Raw genomic sequence first — 25030 nt, 5'->3', positions numbered from 1 at the left:
CGCTTGCTATAACGGAGCAAACCGAAAATCCCTTTAATTGCCGTTCCTTCTGCTTATCTACGGTACTTTTGATTCTATAGGAAAAAAAAACAACCCTTTAATAGACAAAGGATTGAAAAACTCGCACGTTGACTTATTCAAGCCGATTTGCGCGGGCAACATTTTTGGTCACAGATACTCATGTTAATATACAACATAAATATTTTAAAATTTAGCTGCATATAGATATATATGAATTTATAATTAATAGGAGAAAATAAACCAAACTCCCTTCGCAAGCAACTTGGCCTAGCACGCAACAATGTTGCTGCAACATTCCGCTCACCTTGCAACATTTGTGAGAAACACCCTAAATATGCACAGAAAACGCGTTTCGCTCAGCAGCTGGTATACAGCAGTTGTCCCGTTCTAACGCGCAGGCGCACCCAGCTTACCGCTCACATTCAGCCGAAGCAAATAGGGATGACCACGAAAAATGTGCCTGTTTGTGCCAGCAGCATTTCTGTTGCTGCTTGGTGCTGCAACTGTGCTCTCTCGCGCGCGCTCTCTTTCTCTCTCTCTCTCTCTTGCATTTACATTGGCGTTGGCTCTCTCTCGGCGTGGCTGCTGAAAAACAAATTTAAAAAATAAAACATTTTCTGCTTTCATTCTGTCTTGGATTCTTGCACTGTGCGGTTCGTTGCGGCTGCTACGTTGTCTTGTCGCCAATTCGCTTTGTGGCTCTTACGTCGTGCACATCGTTCGTTCGTGTCGCGCGTCGCTTTGAAATTTTTGTAGCCCTCACAACATAAGCAGCAAATGCAAAACGCACCAAATTCAAATTTCGAGTGTGCAACAAATAATTTGAATACGAATTAAAAAGCATGTTCAGTGTGTAAGAAGAAGCAAAGCTGCCAATACTACAATTTCAAATACAAATCGAAATATTTTGGTAGCCATAAATTACAAGAAAATAAGTGCATGAACAAAAAATAAATCAAATAATTTGTTTTCCAAATGGTTTTTTAAAAGAGCATCAACCCAAGGCAAATACAATTTTTGCATGTGTCGCGTGTGTCTCTATGGCTCGGCTGAGTGCGATTTTTATATAGCAATTTTCTAGCGGCACTTTTGCCCCTATCGCTCGCCCCCGCTGTGAGCGTTAGCAGGAGACGGCCGAATATTCGCCCAAAGCAAAATCCGCCGAATTCTTGTTTCACAACAGAGAAGCTAACGCAAAGCAAATGAAAATGTGGCGCGTGCACGTGTAAAACAAAATAATAATAATAAAAGCACACACACATACTAAAGCAACAACAACAAAATGCACATAACAGCAACAGCGAATTGCCAAAACATGTGCCGCAGTTAGCTGCAAAAGAGAATTGCCAAAAATACAATAAACTACTATTTGTATGTTGTAACCGAGTGTGTGCGTGTGAGTGAAGCAGCAACAACAGCAAGGCCGCCCCACTAAGGATTATTACACTAATAATAACACACACCCAACACAACACAACACACAGCACAACTAAACAGCATTTTGTTTATTACAACAACCAACAACCAGCGAAGCAACAATAACAGCAATAAACATGCAGTGGATTAAATGTTTATTAACCGCATTTATTTGCTTCACAATCATTGTGCAGGTAAGTTCTACTCTCTCTCTCCCTCCATCTTCCCCTTGTTTTGCATTTTACTTATCGCAGTTTAGTGGGCTCAGCAACTTGTTGTTGGTTTTCCTTTGGCTCTTCCTTTTTTCGGTGATTCTTACTACACACATGCGCGCCTGTATTTTGCAGCTGCCCTTTTTCATGTGTGCGTGAAGGAGAGAGCTTTTGGCGTTGCCAGCCTGGTTGCAGTGTAGGAGATGAACAAAAATTAGCTGTTTTTTTTTTAGCATAAAAATTAGTTAGAAAATCTCAAATTCCAAATTTTTTATTATTATTTATTATCCTAAAAATATTCTGAAGACATGTACAATTCCAATTTATTTTACAATTAATATTTTGGTAGCATTTTATTTTATTAATTATTTAATATCAGCTTGCTTATAATAATTTATATATAACAAAAAATTGTAATATGAGAAGTTGAGTTTAGTTCAGAAAACAGCTGAGTAAACAGGGGTTGTTTTTTATTTATTTTTTGGCAGTTGCTTTGAAGGGACACCCTTTGCACTCGTATAGATGAAAACTAGTTTTCGGCTTTTCAATGGGCAAACAGGTCCATGCCGAAAAATTTAACAGTCTCTACGCAGCCTCAACAAAATTACCACCAACGGCGCATGCCTTGAAAACGCAAAAATAATAAAAATAAAAAAATAAAAACGAAACAGAAATCGAGAAGCTGCTCGATTTCAATATGAGACTTGAATGCGTACTTGTGTGTGTGTGTGTAAAAATGGGTAACATCTGCCGATGCCGTTGCCGATGTTTTTGCATGCGCTTCTTGCTTGGGCGTTTTTGGCTACACTTTGCGTAGGTCAACGTCAACATCAACGTCAACGTCAGCTTCAGCAGCAGCAGCAGCAGCCTCGACACATGCGCAGCGGCACTTGCTGTTGTATTTTGCTTTGCCTGTGCTTCCTCATTGATCTTTAACGCCAGCATCCCCTGCACATTGCATGTGGCTTTGCTCCACTTCTTCTCTGCGTTTCTTTGCCGCTCACTTTTTTCCCCCATTTAGTTGCTAATTTTAACAGCACTCGAAAAACTGTCTTGAAACCTCCTGCGGTCTTGAGTTTCGTCCAGCTGAAATGTTGCAAGGCTCTGAGCTTCGGATACAGTAGAAAATGCAGCTGTTGTTATTCAGCTTTAGCCTTCTGAAACATGTTAACTTGAACAATCTGGCAGCACTAAAATAATAATAGCTTTTTACTTAAACAAATTAGAATCGAGCATTAAAAGCTCCCTCTCTGCCCGCCCTCTCTCTCTCTCTCTCTCTCTCTCTCTCTCTCTCTCCTTCTGTCCGTTTCTATTCATCGCTTTGCTTCTTATTACATACAATTTATATTCTCACATGCTGTGTTTAAAATATCACTTAACTATCAAATAACCGTACTCGGTGTCTATCTGCTTATCATACAAATACTACACACATACACATACGCACACATACACATAGTCGACATGCCGTAATTGTTGTTGCGACTGCGCTTGTTCTTTCTTCTGTTTTGCATTTCGTGCAATTTTCATATTAACATTGAGACAGCGACGTCGAATGAATGAGTGAGCAAATGAATGAATGAATGAATAACTCTGAACTTACTTGCGCCGCTTCATCATCATCGTTGTCTTTGTCTTTGTCTTGCTTGCGCTTCATAAGAGATAATTAATTGCAATTTAGAAAGAGGAGTGCGACAGAGAGGTGGGAGCAACAACTCCCACGCACGCACAGAAGCTGTTTCACTTGCGCTTATAACTGTTTCTCAAGCCCGTTGTTAACGGTTGATTATAATGATGAGTTTAAATGATTAATAAACAACGTAGCAAAGCCAAAGGGCACTCCAGCTCTATCCGCTCCACCTCTCTCTCTCTCTCTCTGTCTCTTGCTTTCTTGTCTTACTCTTGCAAGTAGCAGAGGCTAAGCAAACACCTGTAAGAAAATGATATTAAAATGTAAGTAAAGTGCGTGTCTATCCTAACTGCATGTGTGTGTGTTGTAACCCACAACATTCAAACTGTCAGTCAGTCAGTCAGTCAGGCAGTCAACGTAAGTTGACGTGGAAGACACTGAGCAGAAATGGCAAAAAGTGCTGAGGGGTGAGGGGTAAGGGTGAGCGGACTGCGGGTTGCTTGTCTCGTCAGGCCTGAGTGATCACAGCAAAGGCAAAAAAGAAAAAAAAAACAACAGAAACAGAAGAAGCAGAAAAAAAAAGTACCACGTTCATATAGAGTATAAATTTACCATGGCTCGTAAAAACCAACAGCTAACTGAGCAAACGGAGTCAAGCAAAAGGTAAACAATGCAACGCACTATTTTCTAACACTTTTAACAAGTGTCTGTCCCGTTCCGGCTCCATCTCCAGCTCCCTCTCCGTCTCCCTTTTCTTCTCGCTCTTTCTGCCCATGCCAGGCCCTGGGATAACTTGGCATAACTTAACATTTCAACTTTCAAGTTCTCTCCACTAGCTCATTTTTTCCCCTCTTTATTTATGTGTGCCCAAAAGGTCTTCAAGCGTAATAAAGTTCATAGTTGAAGGCAAAACAAGTCAAACAGATATAAATAAAAATGAAAGAAAAAAAATAACAAAAGAACTATAACAAGTGTATAAAATTATGAAATTTAAAAATTTCCAACTAAGGAAATGCATATACAACTTATAATTTTAAAAACTTTCAACGAAAGAAATTTGTATCTCTATAAATTCACTGCTTCATCAGGTGGGCGGTGGTGGTTAGCAGAATTTCCCCGCTTGGAAAATTGTTGCTCGACTGTCAAAAAGTGTGGGAATTTTGTATGCACCGCATTTGAGCATTCAAACGGTGTCAAATTGTTGTACAAAACTATTTTGGCTCTGTGTCATAGGCACATCAGTTAAAAAACTCTGCACCGCTTTGTTTCTATTCCCACCAACCACGTGTCTGTGTATATATGAGTCTCTCTCTCTCTCTCTCTCTCTGTTTGTGTAAGTTTGTGTGTAAATGTTTCGCTGTTATGCAAATTGATTTGCTTTGTACATATTTTGACAATCTTTGCCTGCGCCTTTGTTTGAGTGCGCTTTGGCACTTTGTGTTTGCTTCTTCATCTCTGCTGTGCGTTTGTGTGAGTGTATGTATGTGTGTTGCATATCAAATAGCCGAACAGCCCCATAGCTGTATCTATTCATATGCCCTGCACTTGCCTCTTAACCTTCCTTCCGCTTATTGCTTTTTCTAGCATTTCTTTGGCCGAGAGCTTTTTCCATGTGAATATAGAAAGATGTGCGCAGTCTCTGCCTCTGTTCTGTCTCTGTCTCGCATCAGCAACGCATCATTGCTGATCGTCTATTAATTCTTATTCGTACACTACTATTTTTTTTATCGCACTACTCTTCTTCAAAGCGCCGTTCAGAAAACGAGTTTTTGCTCGCTCTTAGCTTCGGCTTCGATGCTCTCGCAGCTTGCGGAGGCTGTTGGCAGCAGCTGCCAGCTGCACTTTATGAAGCCAGCAAAAAAAAAAGGGAAAAATCATAAAAAAGACAACAACACTCCAATTCACTTTTAAGTCACGTTTTGCTCTTTTTGCGCTTTGGCGCTGCTCTTTCGGCTGCAGGCTGCACCAGCTGACAACAACAGCAACAACACACGCTAAACTGTTATAGCCATGGGGCTTTTGCGCTCTCTCAGAGAGTGGCTCTCTGGCACTCTCTCTCTCTCTCTCTCTCTCGCTGCCTCTCGCTCTTTCAACATGGCTGGCCGTGCATAGATGCACTGCCGTCTCTGCTGGCCGCTTCTTCACCTGGCGTTCGCTCGTTTCTTGCTTACACCTTTTGCTGCGCCTCCGACTGAGCTCACCGACGCGCAGTCGGGTCGACGCTTCGTCGTTTGTCGCTCGTCGTTCGATCGTTCGTTCGCTCGTTCGTTCCTTTGCTCGGCCGTTCGTCTGTTCGTTTGTTCGTTTTAACCATCAATGTTGACCGGCAAAATCGTATGCCGTGGGAAACAATTCGGTTTTACTTGTACATTTTTTCCAACGTTTTTCCTCTTCTTCTTCGCTGCCTGTTGCCGTCGTCGGCGCTGTCGCTGCTTCTGCTGCTGCCACTGCTGTTGCTGCTGCTTCTTTTTGTGCTGCTCTTTTGCGTCCGTTTTGCCGTGTGTTGTTTTGTTTTTATTATTTCTTTTCTTTTTTTTGTTGTTGGCCCGCTGCTTATTAATACACGTTTTGTTGTACGTTGCGCAGCAGCGACGCCGTCTCAGTCTCGGTGTGCGTCCGCGCCCGCTGCCTGCATTTGTCTGCGCGTTTGTTGCTTAAGTCTTTCGTTTCGCGTGTATCTTGGGCGTTTTTTTTTTTGCAGCTCGTTTGATTTGTACGAGTCTTATGCGCTATTGCGAACGGCATTCACAATTCCTAGATCATCAATAATTTATCTTATCAATTGAATGCGCCCTCCCTCCCTCTCTATCTCTCTCTCCCACACACACACACACACTCTCTCTCTCTCACTGTCTCTTTCTCTATTTCAAACAGCATCTCTGACTACATGTGAGAGCTCACCGCATTTACAATTACAAAGGCGTGCGGCAAATGTTAGCGCCAGAGCTCAATTGCCAAGCCCATTAAATGTTAGTTAAGCAGCTTTGCTACAGTTTTTCATCGTCGCCCTTTTTTATGTGGTCGGTGAGCCACGCTTTATTTCTTTTTTCTTTTTCTGTTTCGGGCCCCCAACGGATTACACCTGTGCTTCCAAGGGGGGCATTGCTTACACAGCATCTGAAAGAAGACATGAAAAGAGGCAACAGCAGACGCACTTCTGCTTAATTGAGCAATTAAACACCCATGTTCATACAAAGAGATGAAGTAAACCAGCAACAACAACAACAATACAAACAATAAAAGCTTCCCAAGCCAACGCATGTGGAGCAACTAGAGAACTAGCTGCGTCTCTTTCTCTCACTCCCGCCCTCTCTGCAACCAGCGCTCATGTCTTGTTCACAATTAAATTGTCATTTTAACAAGCTTCACTTGTTGTTGTTAAAATGTTAATTGCCGAACAGTTATAGCAAACGGGCAGCAATCAGAGCAATAACTCTAGATCGCCTCTTTTTGGGCATTGCCTTGTCGCAGCATTGAGAGTTGAGAGTTTTCAGCCCATTTATGGATGCCATCGAAGTTATAATTATAGATATCTTAAGTGCAGCTAGCAACCAGCATCGAGCAACCGCTGCCATATATGTGAACAAGAATTTCCCTAAAAACATTTCCCAATTTTAAAGCTGTTCCCATCGTGCCGAAGCAAGGAAAACTTTCTGCTAATCTGTTGAAATATATATGGTTCTATACATGTCTGTGGAAGAGAATAGAAATTAATGAAGTTGTTAACACGCGCTGGCCTATTTTACAAATTCGAGCTCACACCCAGCATCGTAAAATGCAAAAGGCGAATTAATTGAGAAATTTATGACAGACGCAACGATCAAATCAAACAAATTTGCAAATTCAAATATGCAAATGTGCTCGACGTCGAGTCACCGCTGCGGCGGCGCTTCAAAAACGAAATCAAACGAGACGAAGTCGATCGGATTCAGTTCAATTCAGCCAAGTCCGAGGCGGCCAAAGAGGCGACCGCTCGCTGTGCATTTGTTGCCTGGTTCTTGACTCTTAATATTTCATAAGCCCGCTTTGTCCTTTGCATGGGTCTCTTTTGCGCGATCTGCAGCCAATTGCTACTCGAGTTGGTATTTGGTTTGGGTTTGGGTCTGACTCTGGCTCTGCTGCTGATCGCCTCGTAAAATTCCTCAGCGTGTTTCATTTATTTTTTGTGCAGCTTTTTTTTTTCAAACTTTTTTGTTTGGGTTGGAATACCATGTTGAAAGATTTATTGTCGTGTTGCTGGGGATGCTGCATTCTTTTTGATTTTTCTCCTCTTTTTTTCAATCCTGTTGCAGCGATCGCAACGTCAACTTAAATAAATTGCTTTTTAATTTGATTATACTAATGCAATATTCTCTCTCTTTCTGTCTGTCCCTCTCTCGCAGGTTCACAGTTCCGGCAATTTTGAATTGCGGCTGAAATACTTCAGCAATGAGCACGGCAGGGACAACGAGGGCCATTGCTGCACTGGTGAAAAGGATGCGACGACGGGCAAGTGCATCGGCACCTGCAAGACGAGATTTCGGGTCTGCCTGAAGCACTACCAGGCGACCATTGACACCACATCGCAGTGCACGTATGGTGATGTGGTTACGCCCATTCTGGGCGAGAACTCCTTCAATCTTACGGATACGCAAAGCTTGCAGAGCAGAGGCTTCACGAATCCCATACAGTTCGCCTTCAACTTCACCTGGCCGGTAAGTGAACAGATAAACACATAAACATACATATGCACATATGTAGATTTGGTCCCCCGATTTGTATGTTCCGTCTATATATAGATCAGCACACTTATTGCTCCACAGCGTGAGTCAGTTTCCTCCTGCTCAGTCAGTCAGTCAATAAAATTTTCATTGCTGTCTCTTTGGCTCGCTGTAATTTCTCTTTGCTCTTCTTCATGTTGCTTTATTTCGTTTTGTGTTTGTTTTTATTATACTTTACTCTGCGGCATCTTTTGCTAATTTGTTTGGGGGCTTTTTATAGCTCAGCGACTGTGCGTCGCACTTATTTCCGCCCGTACCGTAGCCCTGTGTCCTTGTCAAGGGTTGTTGCCACAAACATCTGTCGGCTATTAAAAAAAAAAGTGCGCCGCATAACGCGTGCGCCGCCGCGCACCACCAGCGACAATTTCCAGCTCGCTGACTACGGCCGGACTGAATGCAGGAGGGGGTACTACGGGCTGTCGCTTTATAAGCAACCCTAAGCAAACGAACGTTACTTTTTCTAGACAGATAAGCGGAGAGCGAGAGCGAGAACGAGAAAGATAGAGAGGGAGAGAAAGGGGCGAGTGACTGACTTTTGATCACCTTTGCAGATTTATGCACCACTAGCACCACCGCTGCTTTGCCATGCGCACGTGTTTGCCTAATAAATTACTCAAAATGTGAAATACTTGCACTCCAAAGCTGAATTCCACGTTTGCTGCTGCTGTTTCGTCTTCTTCTGCTGCTGCTCTTCTTCTTCTTTTCTGCTCCAGTGGCCAAGAAATACGCGCATATATTTCAGTGGCGGTAGCATGCGATGCATTTCTTAATTATAACGAGTATTACAGCCATATTTACAGCCAAAGCCCCTACATCTACTTTGACTGCCTCTGCCCCTGGCTCTGCCGCTGCCTCTACCTCTGCCTCTGCTAGCATTTTGTAACGTATTTTTCAAGCGACTTTTCGCTTGTCAGCGCGCCCGCAGCGTGTGCGGCGGTTGAATTAAGGGGTGGATTTGCTGCACCATTCCCTGCCCGACCTCTCTCGCTCTCGCGCTCTCTTTCTATATATGTCTATCTTTATCTTTCGCCCGTTACTCGCTCTCTCTCCGTCTCTAATAGCTTGCGCGCATGTGCAGCGTCACTATTATTATCATTACACACATGCGTGGACTAAAGTGGCAAAGTCATGGGTTGGGGTGCCACATACATACATAGATACGTTTATCTAGCTGGACTTAGCGGCACGTGAATTGTGTTGTTGCAAGTTGCATAAATTGCGAGCAGCTGCTGCGGGCTAAGTGAAAATTATGCAGAAATATGCTAAAATGCATTAGCCAATGATAATTAGCGCAGAGTTTCCCCAATGTAAACCACATTTAAGCCACGTGCCAAAAACTGAAGTTTATTTTAAGGTAATTTCTTTAAAATATACTTAACATAAAAAGATAATTGATACTTATGCTTAAAATAGGGAAATTTCAGATAAATTACCCGCTTAAATTAGGGAAATTTCAAATGGATCCCATGTCTCTCTCAATGACATTTCTTTGTCAAATGCTAAAGAGTAGGAAATTTGGGTATATTTCGGTCAGGCAATGCTCTATTTTGGTGCCAACTTCAAATATTTCTAGGTCAAGCTATAAAATGTAATTATAGTCAGCGACTAGACGTGCCACAGTTGCAGCAGCAACTAATTTAATGTTGCACTTAATTAAAAAAAAGAAAGAAAGAAATGGAGAAGCGGCACGGGCTGGGCGCGGGGCACGCATGCCACAGCGAGTGGGGGCAAGAGAGATAGATAGATGCTCCTCTTGCATTGGGGGGTTGCCGGAGACCCTCCTCTTCAGCTGCTGCCAATCGTTGACTATTTTTAGCACACGTTGTCTGTGGCAGTGCCTCTAGATGCAGCTCTTGCTGTTGCTGCTGTTGTTGCTGTTGTTGCTGTTGTTGCTGTTGCTTGTGTATTGAACTTTGTTACTTTTGTCTGTCCGTCTGTCTGTCGGACTGTCGGCGGGTGTCTTGTCTTGTCTTGTCTGTTGGCTCTGCTGCCTCAGTTGCCTCTGTTGCTACGTGGCTGCCACTCCTACTCCACACATGCGCCCTATGCATTTGGCATGCACTTCACCCTATGCTGCAGATATTGACGTTGATATACAGCGTTCCCGCACGCGATATACGCTCGCCTTCCTCTCTGTGTGTGTGTGTGTGTGTGTGTATGTGTATGTGTTTGTCGCTCATTTATTTTTGGAGCTCATATACATTATATATATATAATATATATATATATATATATATATATATATATATGTTTATATGTTTATATTTTATGTGTCGTGTCTTTGTAATAACTCGCCAGAGTTTTCTAGAATATTGCAAGTTTTTCCGCATTTGAAAAATATATGCATATCCCATTGGAAAGCTTAATGTACTGCAAAATTGTCAATAAATGTTTGGGCTGCATTCGATTAATTCCCATTGTTAGCTGTTGATGATCTATGTGTATACGTGTGACTGCATGTGTGTGTGTGTGTGTGTCTCTTTTCTGTTTGTCTGATTTGTTTCCTGTCGAGCCCATCAGCTTTATGTTTATGTGCGAATGCAATTTTCAATGTCTGGCAAGCGCTTTAGCTGCTTATGCAATCAAACGGCACTGCGCTTATCAACTAAATTAATTCTACATCTGCCGCCCACGCAACAACAACGGCTGCAACAGCAGCAACAACAACAACAACAATAACAGCAGCAGCGATGCAGCAATCGAAAGTTAGTCGAAAATTAGTCATTTACATGCAATGCATAGTCAGTCGCACTCAAACGCAAACTCGAACTCGAATTCGAATTCGAAGTGCTGCCAAGCCCGACGCAATCACACGCCCAGCAACAACCAGTGCTGCCAGCTTATAGCTTTAGTTTGTCTTTTTTTTTTTGGCCACCTCTGCAAAGTAAAGCTCAGCTCTGCTTAGATGTTGCCAATACGCATATATACATATGCATAGATACACATGTATATATGCACATTTTTATATGTATGCATGTATATATGCATTTCGGCTATTCGATTTTGTGTCATCTCTGCCGGTTTTTGCCACGCCTCCCCGCTTCGGCGCCGCCCCACCTCCTGCTTCGCGCTGCATTTGTAATCAAGTGTGAATTGAGGGCGCTGCCAGTTGGCAACTGCTGTGCATTTGCATTTGCATTTGAAATGTGTGTATGCATGTGTGTCTGTGTGTGTGTGTGTGTGTTGTGCTGTTGGCCAGCTTGGGGCATGTGGGCGTCTTTGGAGCATGCTTGGCTCTGTCATAATCTGTTTATAATGAGCTCTGTGGGCTGTGGGACTTAAGTGTGAGAGCTTTCGAGCCATTAGCTCTCGATGCTGGTTATGGCCCAGATGATATCGGCGTTAAATGCTGAACATAAGTGCAACATTTCGTTTAGCCGCAACAAATGGATTACGTTTTCCGTTTTTGATAAGCCACGGCTCTTCCTCGTTACCCAAATCTCTGAATATCTATAACAATTGACTGACTTTCTTCTCATCATCATCTTTTTCTTCTTCCTCTTGTATTGCAGGGCACCTTCACGCTGATCGTCGAGGCCTGGCACGATACGAACAACAGCGCCAATGCGCGCACCAACAGTAAGTACCGAAAGTTTATCGACGCATATCCTGTTTGTAATCATAATTTGCATCCTGCTTCCTGTTCACAAAATTTATGTTATGCATATTTCGTTTTGGCACTGACGAGGATCAATGATCCTGCGAGGGACACCTGATCCATTGATGTGCTCAAATTTCTAGTTTCGCTAACTGCGCAACTAAGCTTGTGTGTGTCTGTGTGTGCGAGTGAGAGAGCGTGCACGTGTGTGTGTAAGATTTCCGGCACATTGAATGGTTTTAAATAACAGCCAGGCTGAGGCATTGAGCCGCCAGCGTCAGGTTTAGCACCGTTTGTTAGCCCTTCGGCTCGCCTCTCCTCTCCGTGCCTGGGTTAGGGATAAACCAAGCAAACTACGAAGCGAGCACCGCAAAGTTGTCGCCTTTGTTGTCTGCTCACTCCCTTTGGAACGGAAGTGTGTGCAGAGGTCGGGTCGTTCGCCGTCGCCGTCGCCGTCGTCGTCGTCGTCGCCTCATTTACTTGCGCTGCAATGCTGTTTTTTAGCTTGGCTTGTGTCTGGCTTTTTCTTAATCACGAACTCGCACACAGGACTTTGATTATTTTTTTGCAGTGGAATTTAGTGATCGTGTAATTCATCTTCGAACAATGCGACATGCATTGAGATGCGAGCCTGATTCCACGGCGCGATAAGGACCACACATACCCAGATGCTGGGGATTGTTTTGTGTTATCTGTGTGGGGTCTCTAGCCAAGGACATCATTCTCCTCACTGTGCTATCAATTTTTCTTCTACTTCTTCTTTCACATTTCGATCAGAGCAGGTTTTTCTTTTAGTTTTTCCCACACAATGCCTGAGCTACCTGCCTTTTGTTACCTGTATTTATATAAGTGTACATTTTCTAGACATTTCTCTAGCCACAGATTTATGTAGGTTTCCAGTGAATTTCTATTACCATTAGGCATAAGTTCATCTGTTCAGTTCCTTTAGGAATTTTAATTGTTTTCTCTGCCCGTAGATTTCTTTGCCTTCCTTTAGCCTCAGATATCCTGCTGAGATCTTTCAGGGCAATAGATCTTTATCGGCTATTCGCGGCGGACTCTATGCAATTTCAATTTGGCGCAGTTTTCTAGCCGCTTGTCAAGGATTAATTTCATTATTTCAAAGTCTCCTTTAGAGGTTCTCCCGCATAGTCGAGTCGGGGCTTACGCCTGTCTCTCGACTGCGTTGCATGGCCGGCAACAAGTTTAACCGCTCTTTTTTTCTCGTTTTGTTATATTCGTTTAACATAAATTACATACAAAAAAGGAGAAAAAGACAGCCGCAGTCGCTGAAGAAACCTGCAGCTGAGAGTGGAACGCTGGGGGGAAGAAGAAGCGTCGACTGTTGCGACCTTTTCGCCAGTTAGCCTGCAGGCAGGAGGCCAGCAGTTGTTTGCCTGCCAGCCGACTGTCCAACGGTCTGTCTGACTGGGCAGCAGGCGGCGGAGGAGGAGGAGGTGGAGACACACACAGCTTGAGCGTCGTGCAAGGTGATTCTTGGCTTGATGCGTCGAAATCTTCCAACTCATGCTCTTGAGATATTCGCTGGCGGTCTTCTTCTTCTACTTCTCTCTTGCTGTCGTTCTCTTTCTCTCTCTCTCTCGTTTTATTTTTTTTCACCTATCCCTACCTACCAATTAATCTCTGCCAATGCCAAAGTTGTTAGTTGCACGTTGTTGTTGTTGTTGTTGTTGCTGGCGATGTTGTTAAAATGCTTATCTTTTAATTTTAACTCATTGGATCAAGCAGCAGCAGCAGCAGCCCAGCAACAGTCGAGAGTCCCGGGGTCTCTTTGCCACAGAAACACAAAAGTTGCCCCATCCCTCCTCCCTTCGCCAATGTCTGCTTCGTCGTGTGTCTTGATAAAATGGTATTTTATAAATTCCTTTAGCAGAAGTCAGCGCGCTGCGATGGCAACGGCAACAGCGACTGCGACTAAATATTTGCAGTTGCTGAGGCCTCACACTTAAGCCTTGCCCCTTGTCAGAGTCAAGTTGAAGATGCTGCCCCTTGTAAATCTGTTGCACACAAATTTCGATCACTTTGCCAAACGACAAAACGAACAACAAAATGTCGAACGCGTCCTCTGTGGCAACATTGCATTTAGAACAAATTGAGCACAAATTGTCTATTTATTGAATGGCTGCGGAACAGGGAAATTATTTGTCAACAGGGAAATTATTTGTCAGCACTAGCCACACTGCTTACAAAATAAATATCCTAAGCTGGGAAATTTGGTGAGTGCCACTCCTTGGCAACATTTTCACCACTGATAAAATAAAATACCTCCGCTAGGGAAATTTGGGTTATTTTTGTTTTTTGTGCTTTGACAACATCCGCACATGAAGTTCCCATTACTCATGTCATTAAATCAACTTGTTCAGCTTTGCTGCGAAAGTTGTCGCACGCAACTTTTCACTTTGAGTGTGTGAAATGTCTTCTCTTCATATCCTTTTTGTAGATAATTAACAAACAAACGAACAAATACAAATAAAAAAAAAAAAAGTCCAGAAAAAATACCGTTTTGCGTAAATATTTGCAGAAATTGTTGTGCATGATTTTCCACATTTATTTCTGTTTTGTTTGCGCGCAACTCGCCAAACTGGACACTGAAGAAAAAATTAGAGAAAAACCTGCAGTCAAATTGTGCGTTGCGCTTGAAGCGTTGCCGGTACGTCGCGTCGCCTAATAACCTGTCATGCCACAAATCTCTTACACACACACACACACACACACACATACACACATGTGTGTGCGTGTGTGCAGCAAATGTAAATAAAACCACAAGACACGAAATATTCAATTCTTTTTCGTTTATTTGCAAATTAAATTTTTCATTTTTGGGGGAATGTTGTTGGCGCAAGTTGAGCGTTTTTCCATGTTGCCACGTCAGGTGAAGCCAGCCTGCAACTGGCTTAGAATTTTGTTTATGCAACACAAACACACACACACACAAATATTTGTTGCTGCTGCTTTTGGTAATTAATTAGTTGATATTTTTGAATATGGTTATAGTTTAGTCAAAACTTTTGGCAACCAGTTGGGGCGCTTGTCAATGCCTGCTTTCAATTTATGGGGCCAACAGCATTTATGGCCATATTTGTATGCGCCAGTCGAACAGAATCTTAGCCCACTCTGGCCACCCGCCCCTTGTTCCCTTTTGGCAACAACTTCTGCTTTCACTAACTACTTTTGCTTTTGCTGGAGTGTTTCAAAATATGTTTTCACTTAATTCTTGGCTAAGCTGAAAGAGATTTACTGGCATTTACATATACACAGATGCGAATAGGTTCTATAATTGTATTTGTATTGGTGTCTGTTTCATTTTCGTTTCTGTAGCTTAACAAAAGTCTTGGCCCGCTTCAGCCGCGGCTTGAGGTTCGACTTGGCTGCATGCAATTCGAATAGTCATGCACCTGCAATTTACTTTATAGACCATGGCATAATGTGGCTATATAAAACAGCTATGTATGCACACACACACTCACACACACTGGTACAAACAAGTTGCCATCCAATAGTTTCTCAAAAAAAAAAAAAAAAAAAAAAAAAAGACCGGTCCGCTTGGCTCAGCGAACAGCTGAAAATGCAACTGACGTCCGTCTGCGACGCTCAGTTGGTCGTGTGTTGCATGGCTGGCTGACTGGCTGACTGGCTGGCTGGCTGGCTGGCAGGCTGGTTGCCTGTTGCCGCCCGCTCTGCGTGCTGCCTGCTGCCTGCTGCAAATACCAAGTACTTACCCCTGGCTGGTCGCATACCTTGGCATGGCACTTGACTTGTGCGCCTGCGCAACGAGTGTGACAAGCGCAATTGCTTAGCAGTTGGAGTTTTTTTTCGTATACCTACTATTCGAATTTCTAATCTAACAAAATTCCAAGCGCTCGTTAATGCCGCCCAGCCACAGCCACAGCCACAGCCTCAGCAAGTTCACTCGATACCCTTAAAAACTGTAAACTGTAAACTGTATTCAATTAATCTTCATTAGGGCTATCTCCACTCGTATTTTCTCAGACTTTGCTTATCTGTATCTCTCTAACTTCTCATCCCTTTCTCTGACTCATTTCAGATCTGCTCATACAGCGCCTATCCGTGCAGCAAGTGCTGGACGTCTCGACCGAGTGGAAGACGAACAAATCCGAATCCCAATACACATCGCTCGAATACGATTTTCGCGTCAGCTGCGATCCGCACTATTACGGCTCCGGCTGTGCGAATCTGTGCCGGCCGCGGGACGATCAGTTCGGCCACTACACATGCTCCGAGACTGGCGAAATTATCTGCCTGACCGGCTGGCAGGGCACGTACTGCGAGAAACGTAAGTATCTAACAGATAAATGAGTAAGCTAGCCTTAAGATACAGATATACACAGATATATATATATATATATATATATATATATATATATATATATATATATATATATATATATATACATATATCATCATTGAAAAGGGGCAACTACTTCAGTTCCATTCGCTACAAAAAACGATTTTTACATTCTTTGCGCTGAAGCTCTTGGATCTTGTTTGTTGTTGTTGCTGGAGTTGCTGCTGCTGCTGCTGTTGCTGTTGCTGCTTCATCAAGTGGACACAACGTGCCGCGTTTCTTGTGCCGCACTTGACGGGCAGCTCTCATTATTATTGAAAATCACTTGCTTGTCAAATCAAATGAGATGATTGTACACAATATGTGAGAGGAGACAGCAAAAGTGGAACCCACGGGGGGTTGAGGCGAGGGCAGACAAGGAGCTGCTAACGAATTAAAAGTGTAATTATTTTGAATGCGTAGCAGAGACGCAATGATTTGACAGAAATGAAAAACAAAAATTAATGCCAAAAGCACATTTGAATATCGATGAAATACCATAAAGTGGAAGAAATCAAATAGTCAAACAAATACATTAAAAATCAATGAATATTTGTTAAGATCTCTGCCTCTCTCCCTCTCTCTCTCTCTCTCTTTCGTTTTGTTTATGTGCGTGGAGGAAAAATCATTTGTCATTTGGCGTGGGGCAGAACAAAACGTCTAACGAACTGAAAACTGAAAACCGAAAACCGAAAGAAATCACTGAGGCAGCCACAGCAAAGCAAAGCAAAGCAAAGCAAAACAAAAGCAAAAGCAGAAACAACACAATTTGAACTCGAACTCGGCCCTTTGTAGTAGCCCACAAGCTACCTATGCAGCATTTTCGGGGGCACACACACACACACACACACACACACATACGCACGCATAGGGACCGTGAATCAGAGCACACAAAACTGACGAAGAGCACAAAAATCTTCCCACGCCAAGTGCAAGTGGCCCCAGGTTCCATATTCAAGGTGTGGTGTGGACACACACACATACCTGCACACACACACACACACACACAGATACACACACAACGATACACAGGCAATCGCAGCAGCTTCTTGATCATCATGACGTACCGTCGTGGCTGATGTCGTTTTTGAGTATCTGCGTCGTCTGCATGCCGCGCATTGCTGAGGACGAGACCAGAACTTCCTTTAGGGCTGGCCACGGCTGATTACACTATAAATGTGGTCCGAGCTTCCAAACCGGGTCTGCCGAACTGTTTGCCTGCCAGTCAGGCTGCTTCTGCTGCTGCTTCTTCTTTTTTTCGGGCACATAATTTTGTGTCCTTCTGCTGCCGGTTCAGCAGCAGCAGCTGCCTCTTCCGCTCTTTTGGCTGTTGCTATACTTTATTTTCAAGTTAAATGCGCAAAAATGAGCTTAAATTAAGGCACACACACACACACACACACACAGCCGCACATGCACACATGTGCGAAAATTATTTTCCAGCAGCAGCAAATAAAAAGGCAAAACGTGCGGCTGCAAAAAGACCAGAGCAACTACAACAACAACAACTCGCAAGAAGTTGATCATGTGGAAGTGCCTTAGCCTTTATTAAATTGGCCCAAAAGGTCTGCAACTTGTTTTTGTATTTTTTGCCTTTTATATTATTTTTTTTGAATGAAACTTCGATTGCTCTGAATCGGCAAAGTGTGTGAGGGTGTGCGTGTGTGTGTATGTATCTTAATTTCAAGGAAATGAGCTATTTTAGCCCGAAGCTGTTTGCTTTTCTCTTTTCTGAATGAGCTGCCAGCTGTGGCTGCACTTTGTGTATTTCAACACACAACAATTGTATCTTTCGTCGTTGTGTGCATACAGGTTGCCAACTGATAACAGATAATAACAGAAAAGTATCTATGAGATACATATGAGATAACAGCTACGAGTTCCGTTTGCATCTAGAAGCTAAACCATGCCCACATGAGTGAAGTCAAGTGAAAGTAAATGGTGTATCATAATCATTAGCTCTACGCTTCTAATCCTCAAGAGGCATTTGCGTTCGGCCATTGCGGGCGTGTGAACACAGGAAAAGAATATGGCAAAGCCGCAGCCGCAGCACGTTTCCAATAGACACGAAACGATCTTCAGACTGGGCTACTACCAGCTAACAACCAGCAGCAAATCAGCAGCAACAACAACAACAACAGCAACAATAACAAACTCACTTTCAGTCGCTGTGGAAAAACAATTTCAAGTGTTTCAAGCTGGCCTGTTCTGGTCTGGTCTGATCTGGTCTGGTTGGCTCCTCCGCTTGTGGCCATGTAATAAAAATCATTGCCAATTGCCAATATTACGGCTTATATATATTAACTGCGTGCGGGGGAATTAAAAGCGCATAGCAGCAGCAGAAGCAGCAGCAGCAGCAGCCGATCGAGCAGCAGCAGGAGCTGGGAGAGAGAACACGTTTTAGTGATTTTCTAGCAATTTTCCTGCTGAATGAAAGAATATCAGAGTGTCTGCGCTGGCTGACTGGGCAGTTTAAAGAGGAGCTCATTGCCTTATTCGCAGTGTTCACGATTTTCAGCTAGACCCTTGCAACGTGGCGGGCGTCAGCGACGACTCCCCTACTTCCTGCCAGAGCCCAGCCCCAGTGCCAGCCCCAGAGCTGGCCGAAAGAAACATGTTTGCCGCATTCTTGGCCCAGCTTCAGCTATAGCAACAGCTCTTCTTCGCCCTCTCTCGCTCGCCCGCGCTCACCCCATCTCTGTCGCACTCGCTTGAATCCACAATCGAAGTTTTCGTCGAACCTTTTGGAGCTTGGGAATCGGTTTTCGGGCTGTTGCAGCGCAGCTCTTTGCGACCATGGGATTATTTCATTTTGTGGTGTTTCCTTTTGGGTCTGGCCGGGCGCATATTAGAAACAAGTTATTCCTGCTGCCGCACAGTTTAAGAGTCACTGGCGTTGGTTTTTTTTTTTTTTTTTTGTTACTTTAATTTTTTTTTTTTTTTTTTTTTTGTTTTTTGGGCCATGAATCATGATGATGATGATTTTGGCCAAAAAGTTGTTGTCTATCTAGTGTCGAATTGTTTCGAAGATGTTTTATTTTGGCCCGCTTAGCGGCGTGAAAAAGAAAGTTTGTTTTCCTCTTTTCAATTGCCTCAAATGCTGTTCGCTTTGTCCGATTGTTTCATTGTCTCTCCGCCGCGCATCAATGTGGGCTGTGGTGTCAACGAGTGGGTGTCACTACGCATTGCCAGTGTGGCAGGTGGCAGCTGGCAGCGCGCAGCTGGCCACTTAAAGCCCAAATGTGTGTTGGGAAAGTGTCACTGCTCGTGTCCATTTCATTTCGAGTATTGTTTCTCTTCTTTTTATAAACCCATCAACATATCAATTAATTTAATGACCTCTTCTCTCTATTTATTTGCAGCCAAATGCGCCAAGGGCTGTGTCCATGGTCAGTGCGATAAGCCGAATCAATGCATGTAAGTATATTTATTCGATTCAATCAAATAGCGGGGCTAATTATGTTGCTAAGGACGAGCTGCAACATTTGGCTGCGTGCTGCGCGCAACATGTTGCTAATTGGGCAAAGCTTTGGCTTTAGTTTTTTTTTCCCGTCAAGATGAGCTTTTGATATTTTTTATTGTTGTTTGTTTTGTTTGCTGCACGTTTAGAGCTGGATACAACGAAAACGGCAGCAGCAACAACAACTACAACAATTGTCATTGGACACACCTTTTACAGTGTTTTATTTGTGTATGTTGAGTGCTGCCAAGTTTGTTAAAGGGCAAAAGCATAAGCAAAAAACAAAATAACAACAACAAAAGGTGGCAGTAGCAACAAAGTCATTTTGCTTAGCCCGTTTAGTGCACGTTTTGTGCGACCACAAGAAATTCTTTTGGCTGTCTGACTGTCTGGTCGGGAGTGCATTGGCTGTCATTTGATTGTCGAGGTTTTGCATTACAATTATTTGAGTGCCTGCTGAAATAATCAAGTAAAAGCAATACACACACACACACACACACACACACACACAGTTACGTAGAGGCAAACGAAATTGAATTACAAAGTTTTCCCACATTTTTCATAGGGCAAATGCAACAACAACACTAGCAACAACAACAACAACAACAATGACAAAGCAAGGTGTAAGCGAACACTTTTGACGACGCTGGCAAATATTTTATGCATGAAATTTCAAGCTCAAATCTCAAATAGTAGAGTTGCCAGCTGTTTGGCTGCCTGTGCAATTTGGCGTTGCCAGCCCCCATGCAGAAAGCTAATTGCGCCGTTCGCTTAGATTTCATCTTCTTGTCCGATAGATAGCCGAAGACAGGATGTTGCTCATTATTTATGCATTGCTGGCCAATAAAGTGAGTGCCAGTTCCCACTCGGCCGTAAGCGGAAATCAAACATTTTCATTTTGTGGTTCAATCGATAATTGTGCCAAAAACCGAAAAGCAACAAATTTTGAAATACGAAAAATCATTGTCGCGGTTGTGGCACGTCCCCCCGCCCCCCGCCCTTCCCCTTACCTTTATGTATCGACTATGAATGTTATTGATGTGATTTGGGATAAAATGTTTGTTTTATAAATAGGCCCCGACGTGTTGATTGTTCGTAGAAAAAACCGCAAGCGGTTACGCTCAAGTATGCGTGTGCCACTCAGCCGAAGCCAGAGCCAAAGCCAAATCCAAATCCCAACGCCAAACAGCAGAGCTGAAGGCAGAGCCAAAGCCAAAGCCATTGAAAATTAAAGTGCTTTTTGTGCTGCGCTGCCTCGTAATGGTGGGAATATTTTAATAATTCTAAGCGCGCGCGCTATATGACCAAACACATATGCAAACACACTCACACACACACACACACACTCATACAGCTGGTAGTTGACCGTCGCGTCGCCAATGCTTTTGACATTTCTGCTTTGTGTACACACTGACGCATATCAATTACCACTTGTCTCTCTCCCTCTCTCTTTCTCTCTCTACAGCTCACGCTCTCTCGCACTATGTCTCTCTGTCTCTGTCCCTGTCGCGCTCGTTATCTAGCCTCTGCTTTGAGTTATTGCCAATTGAGAGTTTGTGGGTGAAGGATCTTTTGTTAGCATATTAATCGAAATTGCATTTGCGAGCGGCGCACACAATGAGTGCGCGTGCGTGCGTGCGTCTCATGCGCCTTTGTGTGTGTGTTGGGCAGCGCAAAGTGGAGCGCGCTGCAAATGAAATAAATTAATTTCGTGTTTGCGCAGCGTGAGAAATGCCAAATTGTCTGTCCCCCAATCTCGCTCTCTCTCTCTCTCTCTCTCTCTCTCTCTCTCACTCTCTCACTCACTCTGACTGTGCGGATATGCGCACTTGAGCAAATGCAAAAAACGACATCGCATCATTTTATTGTTGCGCTCTTTGACTTTCAAGTTGACATGCCTTTTCCTTAAACGCTTCTCCTCCTGGGGCTCGGCTGTCAAGCACATGTCCCGCTGGAGGGCACCCAGTGCACTACAAATCGTTCAGGGCAGGAGTCAGTTTTAAGTGCAGATCTCAAGCCAAAGTTGTCGCCGTCCGCTGCCCTTTCCGTTCGAGTTTATTCAGAGCTGCACCGAAATGCAGCCAAGCGTTGCTGCGCCCACACAGGCAATTACAATACATACATGCCCATGTATTGATTTATGGCGTGTGTGAGTGTGAGTGTGTGTGTGTGTGTGTGTAAGAGAGTGATTTGCTAAGCAGGTGATGCGCCTTCTTTCTTTCATGCTTTCGCATTGGCTCAAACTTCAAAAGTAAACCAGCGCCCCGAGCGCATTAACCGTGTCCATCATGTCCAGCAATCGTTGTTCGCTCTGGCCCAGCCGCCTTCTGCTCCTCCTGCTCCTCCTCCAGCTTTGCTTTTGCCTTTGCATATTTCATTGATGAGCAATGCGATTTGTTGTTATTGCTGTCTCTGCTTTGCGCCTCGCATTCGTTCGGATTTCTGCAATGATCGGGAAATAAATTCAATTGTTATCGATAGGCGATAATTCGAAAAGAACTAGTTCACAGCTTCGCGCACAATTTGCACGCTTTTTGAGATTCTCCTGGGATTCGTTTGCCTTCCATTCCATACTAATTAAGTGATATGCTTGCTCTATTTTGCAGCTGCCAGAAGGGCTGGCGCGGACCGCTGTGCGACGAGTGCGCCCCATATCCGAGCTGCGTGCACGGCACCTGCAACAAGCCCTGGGACTGCATCTGCAACGAGGGCTGGGGCGGCCTGTTCTGCAATCAGGATCTGAACTACTGCACGAACCACCGGCCCTGCATGAATGGCGGCACCTGCTTCAACACCGGCCAGGGCCTGTACACGTGCAAGTGTGCGCCTGGGTACAGCGGCAACGATTGCCAGACGGAAATTAATTCGTGCGACGGCGAAGTGAATCCCTGCCAGAACGGCGGCACCTGCGTGGACGAGGCGACGCAGCGCGGCTACAAGTGCGTCTGCCCCAAGGGCTGGAACGGTCGCATGTGCGAGGAGAAGCTGCTCACCTGCGCGGACAAGCCGTGCCACCAGGGCCGCTGCCGCAACACCAGCAGCCACAGCAAGCAGGGGTTTCAGTGCGACTGCCCCACCGGCTACAGCGGACCCACCTGCGAGCTCCACCTAGACAACTGCAGTCCGAATCCCTGCCAGAACGGCGGCACTTGCCAGCCGAGCGGTAAATGCACCTGCCCCGACGGCTACACCGGCGCCAAGTGCGAGCAGAACATCGACGACTGCGTCGGCCACAAGTGCCAGAACGGCGGCACCTGCATCGACATGCTCAACCAGTATCGCTGCCAGTGCGTGCCCGGCTTCCATGGGCCGCGCTGCAGCAGCCGCGTGGACCTCTGCCTGACCAAGCCGTGCGCCAACGGCGGCAGCTGCACCAACCTGAACAACGACTACCAGTGCGCGTGCCGTGCGGGCTTCACCGGCAAGGACTGCTCCATCGACATCGACGAGTGCGGCAGCCGGCCCTGCCACAACGGCGGCACCTGCATGAATCGCGTCAACAGCTTCGAGTGCGTCTGCGCCAACGGCTATCGCGGGCGGCAGTGCGACGAGGAGTCGTACGAGTCGGTCTCCTTTGGTGCCCATCAGTATGGCGCCACGACGCAGGCGCGCGCCGATGGCCTGACGAATGCCCAGGTTGTGCTCATTGCCATCTTCTCGGTGGCCATGCCGCTGGTGGCTGTGATTGCCGCCTGCGTGGTGTTCTGCATGAAGCGCAAGCGGAAGCGCGCCCAGGAGAAGGACGACGCCGAGGCCCGCAAGCAGAACGAACAGAATGCGGTGGCCACGCTCCATCACAATGGCAGCGGCGTCGGCGTCGGCGTGGGCGTCGGCCTGCCCGCCGGCACGCTGGGCGTCAAGCGCGGCAGCAGCGGCGGCCTGACCTTCGACAACAGCAATCCCAACATCATCAAGAACACGTGGGACAAGTCGGTGAACAACATCTGCGCCTCGGCCGCCGCCGCAGCAGCGGCCGCTGCCGCCGACGAGTGCCGCATGTATTCCGGTGCGCTGGCCAACTACGCCGCCGCAGCGGACAACAATGCCAACTCGGAGTTCTGCGGCGTGGGCCAGCTGGCGCCGCTGCAGCGCGCCAAGTCGCAGAAGCAGCTCAACACGGATCCCACGCTGATGCATCGCGCCTCGCAGCTGCTGTCCGCGGGCGCTGGAGCTGCCGGAGCGGCGGCGGCGGCAGCAGCAGCAGCGGCAGCGTCTGCCGGCTCAACCAAAGACTACAGCGCGTCTGGCGCTGGCACGGGCAGCAGCGAGGCCAAGGGCAAGCGGATCTCGGTGCTGGGCGAGGGCTCCTACTGCAGCCAGCGCTGGCCCTCGCTGGCCGCGGCGGGCGTGGCTGGCGCCTGCTCCTCGCAGCTGATGGCCGCCGCCTCGGCGACGGGCAGCGGCGCGGCGACGACGCAGCGCACAGTTGTCTGCGGTACGCCGCACATGTAAGCAAAGACTGGCGAGGGAGAGCGAGACAGAGACAAAGAGAGAGAGAGACGCCAAATGAGCCGCAAATGGCTTTGTTGTTTATTGAAGCAGTGCAGTTGTCAAAGTTGTAACAGGCTAAACCCTACACACCCACACACAAACACACACACATGCATCTATCCATCAATTTTAATACCTTAAATTGTAATTATAACTTAACATTTTAGTTTCGCATGGACTGACGTAAGCATAAAGTTCTCAATGTATATATGTATGTGGTGCATATATGCCTATTCTATATACACGTATATAAAGCTGTTCTCAAGAAACCCAATTGTATTTTTTTTTTGTTTTTGTTTTTTAACTTGACCCTGGCAAAGGCGCCGCCCTGCGGCAGCCACTAGAAACTCTACACTCTACACTGGACGAAAAACTCTACACACACACAGACACACTTACTGACGTTTTGCATGTTACTGAAAAATCTGCTTCAACTATTATTATTATTATTATTATTATTAGAATCACTTAGTTGCGATAAATTGTAAATACTACTTAACGCAAAGAACTCTAGCACATAATTAGAGAATAATTTATAAGCTAAGCGAATACAAACAATTCCTCATTGACGCTGCATGGTCGCTCGCTCGACTCTACTTGTCTATGCAAAGTAGTGCGCTAGCATTTTGTACATAGTATTTTATAGGTCAACTCTGATATACGAAAACGATAAAAAAACAAAAAAACAAAAAAAAAAACACTAAAAAAAAAAAAAAAAAAAAAAAATTATGTATTAATTACTGACTATCTCGCGCCCTACATTTAGTGTTTAATAAATAAACATATGCGTAAAGTATAACTAAATTTAACTCTAGCTTAATAATATACATATATTATCTAAAGGCCCCAGACAACACACAACAAACATGCGAAGACAAACAAAACATTTAGTGATTCTATAATAAGTGCTTAATTTTTACACTATTTACAACTTTTATTTCATACTCTAAAATATTTTTTAATTTTTTTTTGGCATTTTTTTTATTTAAATTTGGAGCAATTATAGCAAAGAAGTCAACAATATTTATAGTTAATAACGAAATGTATTGAATTTATAAGTCTTAAGCATAAAATTA

General features: G+C 44.7%; 1 protein-coding gene across 1 annotated transcript; it reads left to right on the top strand.

The window, feature by feature from the left end:
• The first annotated feature begins 636 nt into the window (after positions 1–636).
• LOC6573294 (neurogenic locus protein delta) lies at positions 637–25030 on the top strand. Its single transcript, XM_032733371.2, has 6 exons — positions 637–1631; positions 7662–7973; positions 11552–11618; positions 15704–15952; positions 19366–19420; positions 22070–25030. Exons 1-6 carry the CDS (start codon positions 1575–1577, stop codon positions 23913–23915), a joined length of 2586 nt encoding a protein of 861 aa, XP_032589262.1. The 5' UTR covers positions 637–1574; the 3' UTR covers positions 23916–25030.

This window comes from Drosophila mojavensis, unplaced genomic scaffold (assembly GCF_018153725.1).
Source record: "Drosophila mojavensis isolate 15081-1352.22 unplaced genomic scaffold, ASM1815372v1 contig_16, whole genome shotgun sequence".
Taxonomy (NCBI): domain Eukaryota; kingdom Metazoa; phylum Arthropoda; class Insecta; order Diptera; family Drosophilidae; genus Drosophila; species Drosophila mojavensis.
The sequence above is the reverse complement of the archived record's forward strand: the minus strand, read 5'-3'. Positions and strand labels throughout refer to the sequence as shown.

What these genes read in the sequence shown, in the direction of transcription:
- LOC6573294 (XM_032733371.2), top strand. Translation starts at nt 1,575, where the DNA reads ATGCAGTGGATTAAATGTTTATTAACCGCATTTATTTGCTTCACAATC. An exon ending in CCTTCAACTTCACCTGGCCG is followed by an intron (nt 7,974 to 11,551) that starts GTAAGTGAACAG and finishes CTTGTATTGCAG; the next exon opens with GGCACCTTCACGCTGATCGT. An exon ending in GGGCACGTACTGCGAGAAAC is followed by an intron (nt 15,953 to 19,365) that starts GTAAGTATCTAA and finishes ATTTATTTGCAG; the next exon opens with CCAAATGCGCCAAGGGCTGT.